This window comes from Vitis vinifera, chromosome 1 (assembly GCF_030704535.1).
Source record: "Vitis vinifera cultivar Pinot Noir 40024 chromosome 1, ASM3070453v1".
NCBI lineage: Eukaryota > Viridiplantae > Streptophyta > Magnoliopsida > Vitales > Vitaceae > Vitis > Vitis vinifera.
The window spans coordinates 7846757-7866962 of record NC_081805.1 but is presented as its reverse complement, the minus strand read 5'-3'; the positions used below and the strand labels follow the sequence as shown (position 1 = coordinate 7866962).

At 34.8% G+C, this 20206-nt stretch overlaps 2 protein-coding genes across 7 annotated transcripts; one reads left to right on the top strand and one right to left on the bottom strand.

The window, feature by feature from the left end:
* Positions 1–159: 159 nt before the first annotated feature.
* Positions 160–10937, top strand: LOC100256830 (2-phytyl-1,4-beta-naphthoquinone methyltransferase, chloroplastic). 6 transcript variants are annotated; one of them, XR_009466616.1, is made up of 6 exons: positions 160–566; positions 719–767; positions 2328–2426; positions 2647–2780; positions 10621–10721; positions 10806–10937. XR_009466616.1 is itself a non-coding variant. In XM_059739735.1 (5 exons), exons 1-4 carry the CDS (start codon positions 432–434, stop codon positions 10632–10634), a joined length of 372 nt encoding a protein of 123 aa, XP_059595718.1. In that variant the 5' UTR covers positions 161–431; the 3' UTR covers positions 10635–10721; positions 10806–10937. The 6 variants fall into 6 exon arrangements, 3 of the variants coding, with proteins under 3 accessions (XP_010651640.2, XP_059595718.1, XP_059595714.1); XR_009466618.1 differs by lacking the exon at positions 719–767 and having other exon boundaries at positions 161–566; XM_059739735.1 differs by lacking the exon at positions 719–767 and having other exon boundaries at positions 161–566; positions 2328–2416.
* A 229-nt stretch (positions 10938–11166) lies between these two features.
* Positions 11167–15897, bottom strand: LOC100251695 (cysteine-rich receptor-like protein kinase 2). Its single transcript, XM_002265793.4, has 8 exons — positions 15714–15897; positions 13714–14495; positions 13484–13597; positions 12998–13137; positions 12624–12834; positions 12197–12431; positions 11924–12074; positions 11167–11793 (listed from the first exon to the last, which is right to left on the bottom strand). Exons 2-8 carry the CDS (start codon positions 14483–14485, stop codon positions 11452–11454), a joined length of 1965 nt encoding a protein of 654 aa, XP_002265829.1. The 5' UTR covers positions 14486–14495; positions 15714–15897; the 3' UTR covers positions 11167–11451.
* Positions 15898–20206: the final 4309 nt, after the last annotated feature.

The following is a 20206-nucleotide window of genomic DNA, read 5'->3' as shown; positions in this document are numbered from 1 at the left end:
TTTTAAAATATATTTATTTTTTATTTCTCTTATTTTTTAAAAACAGGTGAAAATGACTTTAATTCTGATAGATGCTAATTTATTTTTAAAAATTGTTTTATGAAATGAACCGTTTAATATTGCTATATTTTTTCTAAAATAGAAAGCTGGTTTTAAGAGCCGTTTCTAAGAGCCTGTTTTTCGGCAACAGTTTTTTCTGTTGTCCAAAACAAAAAGGAAAACTGGAAATAGCGCACTTCCCATGGCAAGTAAGTTTGACGGTTGAACCTCAGCCCCAAGCCCTAATGTGAACTGTGGATTAGGCTTAAGGGAAAACCGGATTCCATCATATCGGGATTTGTGATTGGATTTAATTTGAGGAAGCATATAGATTAGAGTTTTCAGTTTTCTGCTTCATTTCATCGGGCGAAGAGGAGATAAACTCACCTCCTATGGCCTCACTTCACTTCCTTCTTCGCCCATCCTCCAATCCTAATCCTATCGCTTTACCCTCCAGATCTCTACCGGTTCGATGTGCCAACGAACGCCAGGCGCTGTTTAGCCGCATTGCTCCTGTTTACGATAATGTACGCCTTCCCCCTCATCACCATTTCCCATCAAATTTTGGGTTTCTATTTTTCTGCATTGCTTTTTGTCTTTTTAATTTTTTATTGCTTAATTACATTTACAGCTGAATGATTTATTTCTACCATCATTTTTTGGATTTGTGTTGTGGAAGTGGGGATTTGGCATTTCTACTATCAGAAAGAGTTGGGTCTGATGGCAAGGTTTATTTCCATCCTTTTTCTCGGTGTGTGCAGTTTGCAAGCATTTACTTCAAAAATTTATTGATGAAGTTAAAAAATTTTAAAATCTGAAATCACGCATTTGTTATTATTTTCAGATGCAGATTTTTTATATTTATTAATTTCAATATTTTTCAATATCTCTTAATTAATTTAATTTTGTTGAATTATTATTACTTAATAAAACACTAGAAATGAAACAAAAAGAACACATACACACATACAGAGAGTGTAAATTAATAAAACAAGTTTGAAACTCTTTATATTGGTCTGACTTGCAAAAAAAAAAAAAAGGAGAGAGAGAGAGAGAACTATCAAAGGATTCAAAACATATCACTTCTTTTGATAGGCTAAATAAAATATGCTAAAAAAATGAAAAGAGCCAAATTATTAAAAAAAAAAAAGAAACATAAATAACTTTTCTTTTTCTAAGGGAAAAAAAAAGGAAAACATTTATAGTTGCTGCAAAAATATAAGTGGCTTTTGTCTTGCTTGGAAAATTAAGAATCAATTGCTTCTAAGAAAAAAGAAGAATTAGCAAAATATATCACTTCTTCTGGTAGTATTTAGGGGTAATGTTTATATATATATTTTAATTATTTTTAATATACAAAATAAAGAAAAAAGTTATGTTGGACAGACCCTTAGTATAGACTATTATTGTTAAAATTTAGTTTTATAGTTTCAAATGTTTGTGTCTATGGCTATATACACCTACTCTTCTACTTATGTGAAATAACTTAGGGAATGTTTGGAAGTTTGAAATAGAGAATCAAAATGGGAAATACACTTCTCTTCTTATTCATTACTATGATTTGATCACTTTTTAGAAATAGTGAAAATTATTTCACTGAATTAAATGAATTTTACTTAATTACTCCTTGTAATCTTATGCATTATGCCCCATGTGCATTGAGCTTAGAAGCATCCAAAAAGTTATGATCAATTCTTGTCAATAATTTATTGATTTCACAAAGACGGTTCCAATGATAGAACACATTATGATTTCTCCCTTTCTTTTTTATTGATTTCACAAATAGGGTTCTAATGATAGAACACATTATGATTTCTCCCAAAGGATGTTTTCTTAAAGAAAATTACTTTAGCTCATAAGTTATGGACTCAATGGCATGGGCATAAATTTTTTGAATTAGTCAAATGTGATTATTGATCATGTCTATTTGGAAAAGCAATTGGGGTACTTCCTTCGTATGATTGAGCACAACACTTTTCTTTAAAAGGGGTGTTATGGTAGATTTAGACGAGACCATGGTTTGTGCACCTTTCTAGCTGTGAGTACTAATTGAGGCTTCACTTAATAAAGAAGAGCTCATTATTCTTGTAACTTAAATAGTTTGTCGGACTTTACTAAATGTAGATTCCATGCTATGTTATTTTTTATACAAAAAATGTGCTAGAAATCATTGTGACGCAGCATCCCAACACTATAGCTTAAGTTTAGCCTATAGCATGATAAAGTTGTGAAAGAAATTGATGTTAGGTTTTCTCTCTTTTTTTCTCTTCTGTACCTCAATTTTGCAGGTGATAGGTTTTGATTTCTCAAGGAAGCAATTATCGGTTGCTTCATTGCGACAACACTTGCTCTCAAAAGCTTGCTACAAGAACATTGAGTGAGCATTGGTAAATCTAGTGTTGATGAGTCTAATAACTAAAATGTGCTTATGAATAATTTGGAAAGGCATTTCATGTTTACAAATCATGGAATAAGCCTCCAAAAACTTTCCATTTGTCTATATATTAATTTCATATAATCCATTATAATTTCATTCCTCTTCGGTTTAAGTTGACAAGTATTGCCAGCCAACAAAATGAGGTAATGATGCCATGCATTACATTGTAGGTGGATTGAGGGCGATGCAATTGAGTTGCCCTTTTCTGATTGTTCTTTCGATGCCATTACCATGGGTTATGGGCTACGAAATGTGTTTGATAGATGCAAGGCCATGCAAGAGATGTTTCGAGTCTTGAAACCAGGTTCTCTTTCTAGAATGACTCTATTTTGTTCTTGTGAGAGTGTGGAGATAAGGGATTTGGTGAAACTTGTTCTGTTATTTGATAAGGTTTGTCTTTTATTTTTATGAAAATTTCAAGGTCAAGGGTATCCATCCTTGATTTCAATAAAAGCACTAAACCATTTATTACATCAATTAAGATATTGTTGAGATAAGAGGTTTCAATTTTGGGAGTAATTATGTTTTGAATTAAATTAAGAGGTGAAGTTAGTTGCTTTGTATAACATTCATAAGACGTTTTGATGTTTTTTTTTTTTAATTCTTTTTTATGATTCCTCATGCACTAGTTGTCATAATGAGATTCATTTCTTTGATTGAGTGTTCTCATGCACTACTTGTCATAATGAGATTCATTTTTTTGACCGAGGGCCCTCTTATTGAAGTTCACTTTGTATAAGAAAAACCACCTAAGATTGGGTTTAGGGCTGGTGGGACAGTGGATGAGGGGGTGGGGGTTGAATTAAGTGATGGTCAATTTTCAAAATGCTTAGCCACCAGTGAAGAAATGCTAGCAAATAAGAACAATGTCATAGTTAAAAGACAATAAGTAAAAAGATAGAGTAAGAGAACATGAAAAAAGTTTTTATCATGATTTGGCAAATCTCCACCTACATCCATGCTCCCAAAAACCTTTCCAAACCTTGAGAATTTTCACTTGCACAAAGTCTTAATGCCAAACCTTATAAGTACACAGTTGGTTTTGTTAGGTACGAAGGGATCTCTTACAATGTAGTGTCTTTCCTATTCTCTTATTCTTACGCTTTAAAAGTTTTTTCAAGGTTCTCTCAACCGTTGACAAGAATTGGAAGTGAAAGAGGACACAAGGACTCTCTCTTTAATTGTAGATTTACAAGTAGAAGATGTTGAGTGCAAACAAAGAGTATATAAGTTTGGATTTAATGCATTATAGATGCTTAAAGAAAGTTTGGATTCAATGTAATAATAATTTGCAAGTTGTTGGTGGCCTCTAAATGCTTTCATAAGGTCATATATATATATATATATATATATATATAGTTTTTGGTGAGAAACTAGTGGTTACATACTATTGGCCGTGGCTTGTTCACCTTTCACTGATCCACATAACTAGTCATTAGGTATTTAATGTAGTTGATTGATCATCTAATTGACCATATGATCAACCAAATAGGTCATCCATTGACCGTTTTGTTTGTTTTATTTTCAAATGAAAAAGGGGATTAGGTTGATCTGTTGGTCTAGAACTATAGTATATAGTTTTTTAAACTTTGAAAACATGACTCAAAAAGTATTTATGACATTGGTTTTAATATTCATGATTTGCAAGTACATCAACCATGCATTTATTTTGATTTTTGAAGAATACCTTCCATTGTTGAATTTTTAAGATATTGGAAAGCTCTAAAAAAATGTTTTCAAAAGGTCCTTGAAGGATTTTAAAAGTGCATAAAGAATTTAAAAGGATGCCCTTATGATTGCACAAAGTGAGTTAAACAATCCTAAGGCTAAAAGATGCCTAAATGAGGTCTTCACGCCTTTAATAACTTCTTCTTAAGCTTCTTGGCTATATGACTTCTTCTTTATTTACATAACCAATCTTCTTGTGTATTATGCTTAAATCAAACATTAGATTAAGCCTTTGTTTTGTTATCATCAAAACTAAGTTTAAATAAACTTGGGTTAACACTCTCTTGTACTATGAAATACTAGAGAGTAACTATAACAATCGTCGAGTTTTTTTTAACCAAAAGATTGTTGTAACCCGTTGAGATCACAAGGGTTTGGCCTTATAACAAAGTGAGGATCTTGGCCTCAATGGTCAATGATGGCCTTAATCATATGGCCCCTATAAATTTTGAATACACTTTCAGTCCCAAGAAGTCCTGAATTACCAAAAGAGCAAACTATCAAAATTTAGCATGAGGTGAACCTCTAGATGGGTTTCCCATTTTGGTTAAACCTCTAGAGATGACCTATTGAACAAGCAAGTGGATCTCCAATCCAAACATATCAAGTTCATCTAAATCCCTTGAAAGATTAGAGATGTTGAGGCTTAAACATATCAAGTCCTGAATTACGAACTGTAGGGTCTATATCGATCTTCAAAGATCTTGATGTTTTTATCCAGACAAATCACCCAAAGAATAACAAGTATGTGTCTTACTCTTAATGCTACCTCCAAAACCTAGAAGGCAATAGTCAATAAATATCTAATCTTAAGCTTTATTGATATGGTGCCTTATCTATTAGAAAGTGAGGCCCATAAACTTTCAAAAGAAAATTGATGCTTAGAGGTTGGGGTTTGTTTTTGGGATAATGTACTCTAGGGCATGTAACCCTTGGTAAATGACCACTAGCAACATAATTATATCAAAATATATGGTGTGACTTATAAACTTGTCTTCTTTGTCTGAGACAACTTTTGCATCATGGATTCTAAGGCGTAGAAATATGTTTCTAATCTTTTTTTTGGTGGGGGTCAAAACATAGTGTAAGCCTTATAAACTCATGTTTCTTTTTTTAGGACAACCTTTTTATTCTAGGTTTGAACAAGTATAAAATCTTTTGATGGACAAATAGAACGTATATTACTGAGTGTGAAAGAGGACATGCTAAAAGCATTTATCCAAAACAACCTCCATAAAGACATATCTAACTATAATTAAGGTTATCTAAGGGTTCTAACATTGTGTAATTTTCCATTTACAGTGAAACATGGGACTGCACCAATGGGGATCTAATGAATTTCTCCTCCAACCTTTGATATTACTGTTCTTCTTGAAAATCCTTTGATCATGCTCTTCTGACATGCTCCAGAACAAGCACAAGGGAGCCACATGCCAAACCTTCCTCTTCCTCTTATCCAATCCCTTAGACTTCCATCTAAGGAGGAGTTTTCTCATTGAAGCTAGAAACACCCATTTTAGACCAAAGACTACTAATAGAAATATCCATAGTTTTTTTGTCCTATCACAATATATCAAGATATGATCAACTAATGCTACAACTAGCTATTTACAATTGTCCACATTTTCTTCATCAGAATATCTATAGTTAAGATCATTTTCCATAACTGTTTCCTAACCAAAAAAGTAGGTTCTCAAAAGAATTGGGTCACCACTTCAATTTCCCTTTTTGTTTTTTTTTTTTTGGTTTATTACACTTTACCTCCCCTAACTTATAACGTGTTTTGCACATTGCCCCCTCAAGTTCAAAATCGAGCAATGTACCTTCCATCCTTTATAATTGCATGCAATGTGCATTTTTTAAAAACGACATTATTTTTTTTGGACCAAAAGGCATGTGTTTTTTGCGTGACCAAGGGCAAAATGATAATTTTTTTCTCAATCTATAGCCTTTCTCTTTCCGATCGATCAACCATTTCTTTCCCTGTTGCTGCTAATGAAGCCCCAAGCCGAAGCTCTTCTCCCTTATTCTTCCTTCTCATTGAAGCCTTAAAATCCTAATCCCACAAAGTTGCTGCTAAAAATCCCACATAATTTCTCCTTGTCCATTATTCCTCCTTGTTCGTGGGGTGGAAATTTGCAAAATCACCAAATAATTTCTCTAACCCTAAAATCCCCAAATTTTCCCCAAACTTTGCCTCACTCTTTTGAAACATCAAACAAAACCTTAACCCTCAATTTGGCCTAGTTTTATTCTCCCAAAATTTTCTAAAAAATCAAAACAAAAGCCTAACCCTCTTTCCTGACATGCTTCTACCCATTAAAGAATTGGAAGTAAAAAAATTACCACCGAACTCCATGTCTTCTCTTCGATGTCAACCTTGCATTATCTTCCTTGGGGGAGGAAGGCTTTGACTTGGGGCTTCACCAGGCAATAGAGGAAGAAGAGACAGGAGAGAGGAGAGTTGTAGATTAAGGTTAAAATGAAATGACCTTTTTGCCTTCACTTATTAAGAAAATGACCATTTTACCCCTACTCATTCGGAGAGCACGTGCTTCTCTGTCCAAAAAAATAACGTCATCTTTAAAAAATGCACATTGCATGCAATTATAAAGAATGAAAGGTACATTACTCGATTTTGAATTCGATGGGGTAATGTGCAAAACATCCTATAAGTTTGGGAGGGGGGGTAAAACGCCAAAACAAGGGGCACACCCTACGTATACTGGCAGTGTACAAAAAAAAGCCAAAACAAGGCTACAAAAAGAAAGATAAAACCTAGAGAGAGATAAAGCTTGCCACCATGCCAATGACCTAAAAAATTCAGAAAAGAGAAAAAGTCTAAATCCAAAAACTGCTGAGACCACTCTAAAAGTGAACAGAAAAAGAGGTTCCTCAAACTTTGGTCTGACAACTCTTCCTTTTGGAACATTTATCAGTTTCATTCTCCCCAAATACACCAGAAAAGACAAATAGGATCCAATCTCCAAACTACTCTCCTCTTCTTCCTTAGTCCCTTAACTTTCCATTCCAATAAAATATTTCTCACTGAAGTCAGGAACATCCACACCAGTTTGAAAGATGATAATAGTAAAGTCCATAACTCCTTTGTCTTGCTACAATGAATCAGAATGTGGTCCGCCGATTCCTCCCTACCTTTACGAAGGTTGTACCTATTGACCATGGACCAACCCCTCTTCATTAACATGTCTACTATTAAATTTTTTTCCCAAACTGCTTCCCAAGAAAAAAAATGAGTTCTAAGTTGGGAATAAAAAGCTATTCTCAGCCCTTAAAGACCTATAATACAATTTGACACTAAACTTTCCCCTTTCATCATTCTTCCATACTATGGAATCCTTCCCTTCTTGAACCTTTACCACATAAATATGTTCCAAAAAACAAGTCAACTCATTCAATTCCCAATCTCCCAACAGTCGTCTCCGTCTCCGTCTCCGTCTCCGTTTCCTTGCCTCCCTCATAGGTCAGCTACTGAAGCAGATTTATGGGCTGCAATTTTGAACAATGTAGGAAAAAAATCCTTTAGCTTAGAACCCCCAACCCAAATGTCTCACCAAAATCTCGTGTGTCTACCATTTCCAATATGGATACTAGTTCTAAGAAGGAAATCCTCCCATTCTTTTCTAATGTCTTTCCAAAGGCCCATCCCATAAGAATCCTTGAACTCTCTAATGGTCCAACCCCCGTCCACACCTCCAAATTTGTCAACAATGACTTTCCTCCAAAAACTCTCCCTCTCTAGGGGAAATCTCCACGGCCATTTTCCTAACAAAGCTTGATTGAATCTCTCCAAGTGCCTTAACCCTAACCCTCCATGCTTCTTATCTTTACAAATAACTGACCAACCTACCAAGTGGATCTTCCTCCTCTCCTCCAAATCTCCTCTCAAAAACTCCCTTTGAATTCTCTTTAATTTGATTCTCACTTTCTTTGGGATTACAATAAGCGACATAAAATAGATCGGGAGGTTTGAAAGAGTGCACTTAATAAGGGTAAGTCTTCCTCCCATGGACAAGTATTGTTTTTTACAAGCAGCCAACTTCCTTTTGAATCTCTCTTTTCTAGTGATCCCCACTTCAATTTCCCAATCTTGAAGGAGTCTTCTAAGTTGCAATGACCATTGGCCTCCACTTTCTCTCATTTCCCATAAATTTACAACTTTAGTATTCTTGAGAGAAGTTAATCTAAACAACAAAGGGATAGCCTCTTCAACTTGTTCTCCCCCACCCACTTATCTGACAATAATTTACTTTACTTACCATTTTTGACCCAAATAGTTGTCTTGAGTTTAAAGTCTTCCCATCCTTTTCTAGTTTCTTTTCATAAACTCGTTCGAAAATTCCCCCTCACCTCTTTTGTGCTTCAAACCCCATTCATTTCCCTATATTTTCCTAGAATGATCTTCCACAAGCTATTGGGCTTAGGGACAAACCTCCACAACCATTTGCTTAGTAGGGCTTAAAACCTTTAATCTCCTAATTCCTAGACCTCCATACTTCTTATCCTTGCAAACAATCAACCAACTCACTAGATGTACCTTTTTTTTTTTCTTCCAAATGATTTCCCACAATTTTTTTTTTTCAATTTAATCCTTATCTATATTTATATATATTTGGATCACATAAAGGGACATGAAATATGTTGGAAGACTCAAGAGGGTACTCTTTATTAGCACTTATCTTCCTCCCTTAGATAGGTATTGCTTTTTCCAAGAGGCTAATCTCCTTTTGAGTCTCTCCTCTATCAAATCCCACATGACAAGAGACTTATAAGATACACCTCAAGCAAGACCAAGATAAGTAGGGAGTCTTCCCATCTTGCACCCGAATAGAGAAGCCAATTTGTTCATTTCCCCCAAGGGAAGAAGTTCACTATTTTGCATGTTTATTTTCAGACTTGACATCAGTTCAACGCATATTACATTCCATCTCCAATGCCTCAATTGATCCATGTTGACCTCATAAAAAGAAAAGGAGTATCATGTGCAAATAATAAGTAAGAGACATTCATTCCTTCTCCTAGTCTACTCTCTACCTTAAAACCACTAAGGAATCCTTTGTTCTCCACCTTGGATATTAGTTAGCTGAGAGCGTCCATCACCATCACAAATAGATAGGGAGAACAACAATCACCTTGTTGCAACCCTCTAGAAGTGTTGAAAAAGTTTGTGGGAGTGCCATTAACAAAAAATGTATCCATTTATGACCAAAACCCATCTTTTCCAAGCCTAAAAAGAGATATTTCCAATTCACTTAGTTGTAGCCTTTTCTTTTTTTCTTTTTCTTTTTTAAATATCCAATTAAAAAACTAAACTTGCCCTATAGCTTCTTTTCGTTGAATCAGTGACCTCATTTGTAATAAGAGCTGCTTCAAGGATCTTCCCATGAGATTAGTTGGCATCAAATCCTTAATGTCATTACCCCCCCTTTCCCAAACCCTATGTAGGATTAATGCTACATTAAATAGAATACTTAGAATGAGGTTCCTTGAGTAGCTGCATATTCCCTTCCCACTATAGGACAGATAATTATCAAAAGGCTATTGAAAATGCATCTGATCCTGGTGCTTTATCTCCCCCATCTTTGATAAAGTTAACACCACCTCCTCTAAAAAGAGCTCTCTAAACTGCTCTATCTAATCTATCAATGCAATTAAAGAGATACACTACCATGTTAGGTCTCCTCACTTGGGGTTTTTCAAACATAGAGTTGAAATAGGACATGATTCCACCCTTAAGCTCCTCCTCTTTTGCAAGCCAAACCCAATTGATTTTGAGACTACTAATGAAATTGTCATTCTTGCCTGCATTAACTATATGATTAAAGAATTTTGTATTGGTATCTCCTTATCTTAAGCTAAGAACCCTAGATTTTTGCCTCCACAAGATTTTTTTTTTAGATAGCTACATGGTTGTATTTATCCTTAACTAAATTTTGATTCCTCTTGTCTTCCTTTCAAGGAGGTCTTTCACTTTCTATACTATCCCAAAATCTTATCAACTCCAAGGCAGCTTCCTTCTTAATGGATAATCATTGCTCAGATGAATATCAGAAATCAATGAAGTTCTTTTCACTCAATAAACATGCTATTCTAGCTTGTGCTCGTCATGTATGTTTTTGGCCAGTCTCAACTTGAAGGACAAAATATTGTCTCTATTCATTATATTGGTGAAACCTCATCCTGAAACATCAAACAATCTTTTTTTTTTTTCCTTTTAGGTAATTTTCATTTTTCTGATGTATGGAATCACATGTGGGACATCCCCTATCTTCATGCCAATTAAGCTTTGGCTGAAGGGGTTTATAATATGATACAAGCTTGGGCATTAAATTCAATTTTCACTTCAATTTGTTGTAATAGAGTTATGTTTATTTATTTGTTTCTCTTTTCTCAAGGAATGGATGATTGAGAATGTAGTCGTTCCTGTTGCAACTGGTTATGGCCTTGCTGAATGAGTATGCATATTTGAAAAGCCCAGTTCAGGAATTCTTAACAGGTTTACTTCACCTCATTTGCTTATGCACATCATGCTATCTGGTGGATGATTGAAATATGTGTTGTGTTGTGTTCTGTCATTTAGGGAAGGAGTTGGAGAAGCTTGCTTTAGAAACAGGATTTTCCCATGCCAAACATTATGAGATTGGTGGGGGCATCATGGGGAACTTAGTAGCCACACGGTAGGTAGGATTTGCTTCTCTTCAAAAATTTTCTAATTTTAAAGGATTAGCACCCTTTGTTGAAGGATATATTTTCTAATCAAAATCACTCTAACCCTAAGAGAGGTAGGTTATCTGAACCAGCTTTACTAGTTAATATTTTATAGGAACAGCCCAACACATATTGTGAACTCTTAGAAATTGATAATCAAACTTCCAAACCCTCAGAGGGGAAAAATTAAATCATCTGAACCCGCTGGACAATTTAATATATATATATATATATTGGAATTGGAATAACCCAAAATTTATAATAATTTGAGTCAGAATCTATTTTCACATTGTCCTGTACCTACTCTAGCAGTGTGATGACTATTGTAAACTCACTTGGATACGAACCTTTAGTTTTTTAGCAACTGCTCATGTGCCCATCAACATATACTGAGGGGATGCTTACAACATGAAGTTGAGGAAGAATGGGCTTAACCTGAGACAGATTTTTCATTTACAGCTCACAGCTTGTGAGTTACCTGTACTCTGTAAAACTTTCATTTCGAGCTCCTCTTAAGGTCATCTGGGGTAGAAAGAACTGTGGGACATATTGGCAACTGAACCAGAAATGGCAGCATTGAGGGGGTAAGATGGGTTCGCACATGCCTCATTAAGTTCCATGGTCCTTTCATCTATAAATGGGGGATTAGTGGGTGTTGGAAGATGTTCATCCTTCTTTGTCAGCATCTGTAGTGCCTTTGACATTGATGGTCGTAATGATGGAGCCTCTTGGGTGCAAAGAAGTGCTATCTGCATCACTCTCAAAACTTCGTTCTTAATGTTGCCATTGTGGTAGTTATGCAACATTAAATTCGGATCAAAAAGTTCCTCCAAGGTCCCTAGCTGGAAATGCTTCCATGCCTGTTTTACCCAAAAACACAAAACAACTTGATAAAAGAGGAAAAAGCCCTTTCATTTGCACTTTTTTTTTTTGTGAATGTGATAAAGAAAACTGATTAAATATTAGAAATGATCAAGTCATGAACATTACGATAGTGACTATGCTGTCCGAGTATTCTGAAGTTTTGCTCCTGTTGTTCTGCCTTCCTGTGACAATCTCTAACAAGAGCACACCAAAGCTGTAGACATCTACCTTTTCTGTTAACTGGCCATGGGCCAGGTACTCTGGAGCCATATATCCTCTATGGATTCACAAAAGGAAATATTTCTAGTTTAAATATATGCTGATAAATCCTTAAAGCTTAATATGTTCTGGAAGTTGATCTACTGTTATAATTCCTTGAACCGAAAAAGAGATACTTACAGTGTTCCTGCAATGGCAGTGGTTATATGACTCTTATCTTCTTGGAAAGACCTGGCCAGCCCAAAATCAGCTATTTTAGCACGCATCTTCGAATCCAACAAGATATTACTGGCTTTTATATCTCTGTGGATAATTCTGTTCGTCGAATTTTCATGAAGGTAGGCCAGACCTTCTGCTGTCCCAATGATTATCTCACATCTCTTTTCCCAGTTCAGTGCTTTACCTCTGTTTGTATCTGCCATGGTTATTTGTAAACAACTTGTCAGACTTCATCAACCCAGGATCAGGATAGTAAGATATGCTCCAAAAGTGGTAGCAATAATTTTGACAAGTAGTGATAGTCATTTTTCAAAATATTGGACCTCTGCTAGGGAAACTATATATGTTTATCTCAGAGATTAGTCTTAATTAGATTTCTAGTAATTACCGAAGATGAAGCGATCAAGACTCTTATTTGGCAGATATTCATAGACGAGAAGGCTTTCAGGCCCTGAGCAACTGCACCCCAACAGCCTGACTAGATTTTTGTGCTCAACACTGCTTATTATGTTAACTTCATTATAGAAATCTGCTGCTCTGTGTCTGTTGTTGAAGAAAAGCCTCTTCACAGCAATCTCTCTTCCATCAGTCAGAACTCCCTGTTATGGAAGTAACAAGTAAACCTCTGATAAAATCCAATAAATTATGTTGTTTGACTTCACGTAAAATATTTATAGAAGCTATTTATGAAAGGGGGAAAAAAAACAAAAAAAAAAGCTGCATAGTATATTTGATGTGGATAATAAATTAACAATAGGCTACCTTATAAACAGTCCCAAATCCTCCTTGTCCAAGCTTGTTCTCATTATCAAAAGATCCTGTGGCCTTCTCAAGTGTAGCATATTTGAAGTTCAAGCTACTGTCATGGAGGGTCTTAACTAATTTTATAGCATCGTTGGAACCTAAGTCAATAGGAAAAGGCAAGGGAATAAGCACAACTTGCGATCATAATGAGATGCCAAAAATTTTCATCCCTTGAATTTTAGGAATATCAAATTTGAGGAGGCTTAGATTACTATAGACATCAAGCCTATTTAAAGACTCCACAAGTAATAAGCGGGGAAAACCCCAACAGGTGGGGTATAAGAAGTCCATTCCAGTAACCTAACCCATAAAAAAGCACAAAGATTACCATATTTCTTGTAGGGTTGGTGTCCTTTTTGAGTAACGGGAAGTGTTGGACACGGACTGTATGTTTGATACTCTTACCGTTCTCAAACAAAAATTTGTTTTCAAGAATCTTTTTACCTCTCCTTTTCTTTTGGATCTTTCTTTGCTTCCAGATATAAACTCCAATCGCTCCCAGTACTAGAAGAACAATCACAGCACTTACAGCAGGTACTACTATTATTATTACAGTCCCTGCAAATGTCGGCAAGCTTTGTCACTTAAACATATGATGTGGCATGATCAAATACAATGAATGTTATTGAGTGAAGGCTGACTACACAATGTAAGAAGAAAGCACAGTAATTTACCTCTTGAACTTCCATTATCTGGTTCCTTGTTGAGGAAATCTGTATCTGAGTACCTCATGAAGCACCCTGTGTTCAGTGCCCGCCCTTCAGACCAAGGCAAGCATCCCAATATCGATGACGATGCATTCTCCAGACATGCCCTACATGAGCTTGCATTCAAAGTCCTCCAACAATCAGCCAGCACATAGGCCGACTCATTTGCTGTTCCCGGCACTATCACCTTACTCCTTGCATACCCATTATTGTTTGGTGCATCAGCAACTGCTTGCTTTATAGCCTGCCTTGCAGACTCCTGGAACGTGGAGTTCTTTCGGGTTTCGTTTCCACACAAAGCATGGTCACTTGGCCCTGTATACTCCTCAATGAAGCTGTAATTTTGAGCTCGCATAAAGCAACCATCAAGGTAAATGCGACCCCCATTGTAAGGAAAGCACTGGGGAAGAACTGTTCGCGCCTCCGCATAGCATAATACACAATCAAGCAAAGACAGATCTCCATAGCATTGGGCAAGACCGTAGTTAGCATCAGGTCCTGAGCCAGAAATAGCCACGCCAAAACCAGAAGTGCGCACTTGGTTACTGATATTTTCCATCATTGCCACAAAATTGGGGACGAAGATGGTTGAATTGTGCTCTGGCTGGTTCGCACACGTGATTTGGATCATTCGTGATCTGGGGTCCCCGGCGGATAGTTCTATCACCGATAGAGTTATGATAAAAAGGAAGAGAAGAGAAGGGGAAGGGGCTGATGGGTGGGCTTGCTTCATCTTCATTTTTGGAAGTCTGTTTTGAGATGGAATTCAAAAAGAGAGTAGCATTGAGATAATTGAAATAATTTCAAGTGCACTCGAGATGAAACAACATAATTGAAAAGAAGAAAAAAGTTTTCTTTGAAAGCGAGAAAGAAAAATTCAAGATGAAGACAAACAATGAGATAGATCATGTGTGAAAGCAATATGATTAGCATTGACCCTTGGGCACCCATGGGTTGGGTTCAATGGTTTTGTAGTTCTTGGCTTACTCAAAGTCAGAAGACGATGAATAAGCACTGATGTTCCTTATTGGAGTCGTTGAGATTTCACAGTATGATAAATTTGGACCGTGAATTAATGTATGTTTTATACTTTTATTTGATAAAAGTTTTAAGTACAAACAGTGGGGGTCAACGGACTCAAAACACTGAAACTGAGTGATCAGTGATCGGTGATCCAACACATCCCATCATCATCACTGGTAACACACATATGGGTCCACTATTAAAATGGCTGATTGTTGTAAAGGTTTCTAAAAGCCACGTGGGTGCTAAAATGTTGAAATGTGAAAGCCTCCAGCACGACATCTAACCTACCCCCACTTAATTTCTAACGACGACGAAAAATGCTCCGACCAGTGCCACCCTGTGAGATGACGTGAGTAAGTAAGCTCCGCCGTCTACGGCTGAGATGAAAACCCGAGCACCATAACACATGTAAGCTCCCACGGAATTAAAAAATTAATTTCTCAACACGTGCTTCAGTAGAAGTTCGCCGCAAACCGCGATTTTTTTTTTCTTGCAGGAAAACGAATAAAATTTTGGCGTATATTCAAAATCAAGCTGAGAAAAAAGGGAGAGAGAGAACGTTCGTTCAAAGAATCAAAAGCTCTCAGTAAAAAAAACCGCAATACTTGGCTGAATACCACGATCTTAAGTTTTCTGGGTAGAGAAGAACAACTTCTTCAAATTGATTGCAGCTAAAATCGCAGAACGAGGGAGGAGTTGAGCAATTAAATTCAAGGAAACAGAGATCGCATAGAAAAGAAAACCACCAAACTCAATCAAATAGCCAACTGGAAAAAGATGTTGCAGTTGAGGAAGAACATCATCATAATCGAACATCAAGCAGCAAATCTTTTTCAATAGTAAACGAGCAAGAAAGCGAGAGCAAATTAATAAATTCGAAACACGAAAATAAAAGAGAAAGCGTGAGAAATTGATTAGGAGGAGTAGATTCGAACGCTTACCTTTTAGTGCACGAGATCTGCAGAGAGCGGAGTTGTGTGAACGATGAAGTTGAAAGTATAAAGAGATAAATGACGCGCAAGCTTTGGGGCAGACCGCAATTAAAAAAATCTTCAAAACACGACTAATTGTGAGAATGATTTTTTTTCGTCAAACAATAATAATAATAATAAAAGTAATTTTCTGGGTAAACGCGGTTTGAAACTCTGAACATCGAGGCGCGGGGGACGTTGACGGTTGTGGGAATGGAGTTACAGTGGATATACCATTTTACCCCTACCACCGCCCTTTTGTTTAAGGGTTTTTTTGTGAGTCAACGTGTAATTGAGCATCAAGACGTAATTGAGCGCCGACAATGACTTTGACTTCTTTTGCGTATGCTCAACTCATACGCCAAAGTGTCATCCAATTTGCATGACTTTTTTCTGAAGCATATAAAATTAAGGATAAATTAGCTCCATTACATCACTAACATAACTACAACATTAATAGTCAACATCTCATGTAGCTACCGGGCAAAAAATTATCATTGGAAACAAAAAATATTTAGGTTATGTTTGGTTCCCAAAAAATACTAAGGAAAGAAAAAAAAATACAAAGAAAAATGATTTTTTCATGTTTGGTTGTCCTATAAAAAATATAAAAGAAAATCAAATATAATTAAAACTAATTAAAAATTTATTTATTTTAAAATTATTTAATCTTTATATTAATGAGTTAAAATAAATAAAATGAGTTTGAAGTAAAAAATAAAAATAACTTATCAACTTTTAATCAATTTTTTATTTTCCTTCACTTTTTCTTTCCTTCTATTTTTCCTTTGTATTTTCTTTCCCTTACATTTTCCCTTAAATTTTCTGAGAACCAAGCATAGCCTTAGTTTTCTTTGGGTGGTAAGTGTTTTCAAAAATGGGTTTTGAAAATTATTTAATGATATTTTTAAAAATTGTTTCATTATTACCCTTAATCATCCTCATCATCAATGATAATAGATTGAAATAGGAATCTCACTACTCACGTGATAACATTGATCTCTGCAACTTTCTAAAAGGACTGATGTTTTGGGGCTTGATGATGTGCTTCCGCACTTTTACTTCTTTGACATCTAATTCTTCTTTTTATTTTTGTTGAATTCTTGAATCTCCTTTTGATCTGTGTCACCGTCTATATCATTAAATAATGGTTGAAACAATAAACAAGTAAACAAAGTACACTTAGCCTACAATCAGCCTTTGTCATTGATACTGTTGATTTAGTAACTTCTTTATTGGTTTAAACTACAAATCTTAGCTTGGCGTGAAGTTGGTGCAATTTTAAGAATCTCTATCAGAGAAAAGCTGTTGTTGTTTCCATTCACAAGGAGTGGATGTCAAGCAATTGGCATGTGTAAAATCTAAAACAGCCTTAGATGTTTAAAAGGCACTGAACGAAATAACATAATGCACTTTTTGCATAAAGAATTGATTTTAAAATTCCCTATTTTGCTTAATGTATATTCTTGAACTTGACCTATACTTAGGGATGACAACAGGACGAGTTCGGGATGGGTCGCCCCCATTCCAACCCCGTCCCGTTTATTTGAAACAATTTACATCCCCGTCCTATTTAAAAAATTAAACGGGAGCGGACGAGTATGATAAATTCCCATATCGGTCCGTTTAACTTTTTTTTGAATTTTTATTTATATTAAAATAAATAAATTTTATAAATAATTAAATTATTATATTTTTTTATAACTTATTTTATTAAAAATATTTTATTATTATCTATATATTAAAAATAATAAAATAAAAATTAAATTAAATTAATTTTAAATTTTAAATTAAATTTAATTTTATATATAATTGGGGCGGGGTAGGGCAATATCCGAACCTGTTCGGGGTTTTAAAAAAATTCACAAATCCATTTGTTAAAATTAAACCTCATCCTATTAGGGGTGGAGTAGGGCGAGTACCCGAAAAGACCCGCCTCATTGCTATCCCTACCTATACTGATAATGAAAGTTTTACTTAGTTTGAATTACTAATTATGTGGTCATTCTTATTTATTTATGCCTTTTGGTATATGTTTGTGACATGGAAGGAGTTCATAGTCATTATCTAGTATCATGTTTGCTGTTGGAAACCAACAAATCTGCTACCATACAATTTGCCATTTGCCATGTGCAGTACAACTTGGTTATCACAGTGATAGCAGGGACGCGTACTCCTTTTATAGTCCTTTTCTTTTTATTTTTGTCTGTATATTCACGTGCTTAACATAAAGAACTTACTGTAGGTGGAGATTGCTTTTCCATCTGTGTTCTAAAATTGAGAGAGAAATGATTAGCCTGCAATTAAACAAAACAAAATTCACAAAACTAAAATGATTTTGGCTGGCTCGATCCTGTAGTTTGTTCCTTTCCTGTGGTTTCATTTACCATGAATGGTTCCACCTAGCTCGATATTTGGGCTACTTCTTTGGCTTAAAAAGCTACCCTCAATTGCCTTGGTGTCTCTCCATACCCTATTCTTCACCACATGGAAAGTTTAGATTGGTAAGTTATACTATGCGGGAGGAACACTAGAAATCCTCGACTGTGGATCCTATGCATCTTCCATTATAAATGTCCATTTGTTTATTTGTTTTGAAAGCATACTTCCATTTCTATCTTGTTTGCATGAATGTTCCATTACAAGTTAATGATTCTTGCATGTCTTTTATAACCCACAATTCCTATATATATTTATTTATTTATTTTCGATGTGGGATTAGTTAGTGAGAAGAAAAAAAAAATTTGCAAGCTTAGGACCTTCCAATGTAAAAATTGAAACTTAACTATTAAGTTATGAAACTTCTTTATTATATTATATTTGCAAATAAAAATATATAACAAAATTAATATATTTTTTTTCAAATTTTTATTGTATAAGAGTATAAAACATTTCACATTTATTTTTATAATAATTATATAATATAATTAAAAATAATAATATAAATTAGTTAATATAATAATTTCAAAATAATAAAATACAAAAGACTTCGAAATGAAATTAAATATTATAATTTTTATTCATTTTAAATGTATTTTTATATTTAAATATGTTATAAATATGAGGCTAATCTAACCTATGGTAATCACCCTGGGGGGAGTTTGAAAAGGGTGATGGTCTCTTTTTGCAAATTTAAACTATGCAATAGTAAGAGACAATTTATATGCAAGTATATAATAAGCAATATAAAGACAATTACATATAAATTAAAGAGTAGGGAAGAGAGAATGCAAACACAAGAATTTATAGTGGTTCGGCGCAACCCGGCCTACATCCACTCTTCTCTAACTTCAATCTCGAGCTTGAGGTTCCACTAATTCAAGGCTTCCAAATCAAGCCTTCAAGCAATACAAATGGATTATGGTTCCAATTCACCCTCTTTGACTTTTGGCTCCAAGCACTCTTTACACTTCTCAGGGGATACCACACTCTTGAGAAACTTCCTTTCAAAGGTTTACAAATAAATGATCTCACAAAAATCCTTTAAGCTCAAATGATATAAGAAAACTAGGATTGAAGGATGCACTAAAGATATGCAAGTTTTAGAATAATGGTGCACTAAAAAACACTCTTCCAAGGTTCAAATATAATCAAGAAAGGTTTGGGAAGATTAAGCTTTTTAAACAATGAAGATTGAAGCCTTTTTATAGAAGAGAAAAACCAAACTAGTCGTTTGGGGGTTCGACCGATTGACTAGCCGTTAGTATTTAATATTTGGCAGGTGATCGTTGAACTTCAACCGGACCTTAACCTGTTGAACAACCGTTTTGGAAGAAAGAGATAGTTTTTTGCACCCTCAATCGATTGAGTTGTGGGTCGACCCGAACCTCGACCGATTGAGCTTACGGTCGACCGGTTCCTCACCCGGTTCAACCGATTGAGTCGTTTTTTGGCTCAACAACCAACTTTTTCAACTTAAAACCTTTTAAAACAAGTTTGAAAGACATTTAACACAATGTTTTAGTTGAAAACATGAAATCATCCAATTCATAAAATATTTAAAACAAAATAACTATTGGATGATTTTGGTGCATAAGTAAAGAATGTAATGCATGAAAATCCTAGTGTACCAACAACCTTACAAAGAGATCTTATAAAACTTGGATCTTGAAAAAACACTTCTCTTTAAGGTTATCTTCTTCTTCATGATTTCTCCTTGGCTTGATTTGTCTCTGTGATTGCCACTTTAAAAATCATCTTGCTTAATCACACTTGAAATATAATCATTAGTTCTAAACCTTGTTTTGTTATCATCAAAATCAAGATTAATAAAACCTTGGTTTTACAAAATATTATAAATGTTCTATTTAATAAAATTTAAAATATTAATATATTTATATTTATCTTCATCATTTAATTTGATATATCAAATATAAAAATGAATTACTATTAAAAATTTTAATCATATATAATTTTAATTTCTTATAATTATTTAAAAATTTATATATATATATATATATATA

Excerpts from the sequence above, each read along its gene's own strand:
- LOC100251695 (XM_002265793.4), bottom strand. The coding sequence starts at position 14,485 with ATGAAGATGAAGCAAGCCCACCCATCAGCCCCTTCCCCTTCTCTTCTC. Across the intron at positions 13,598-13,713 it reads AGATAATGGAAGTTCAAGAG|GGACTGTAATAATAATAGTA; the intron begins GTAAATTACTGT and ends CGACATTTGCAG. Across the intron at positions 13,138-13,483 it reads GATCCAAAAGAAAAGGAGAG|GTTCCAACGATGCTATAAAA; the intron begins GTAAAAAGATTC and ends CTATTGACTTAG.
- LOC100256830 (XM_010653338.3), top strand. The coding sequence starts at position 432 with ATGGCCTCACTTCACTTCCTTCTTCGCCCATCCTCCAATCCTAATCCT. Across the intron at positions 567-2,327 it reads TTGCTCCTGTTTACGATAAT|GTGATAGGTTTTGATTTCTC; the intron begins GTACGCCTTCCC and ends TCAATTTTGCAG. Across the intron at positions 2,417-2,646 it reads GCTTGCTACAAGAACATTGA|GTGGATTGAGGGCGATGCAA; the intron begins GTGAGCATTGGT and ends ATTACATTGTAG.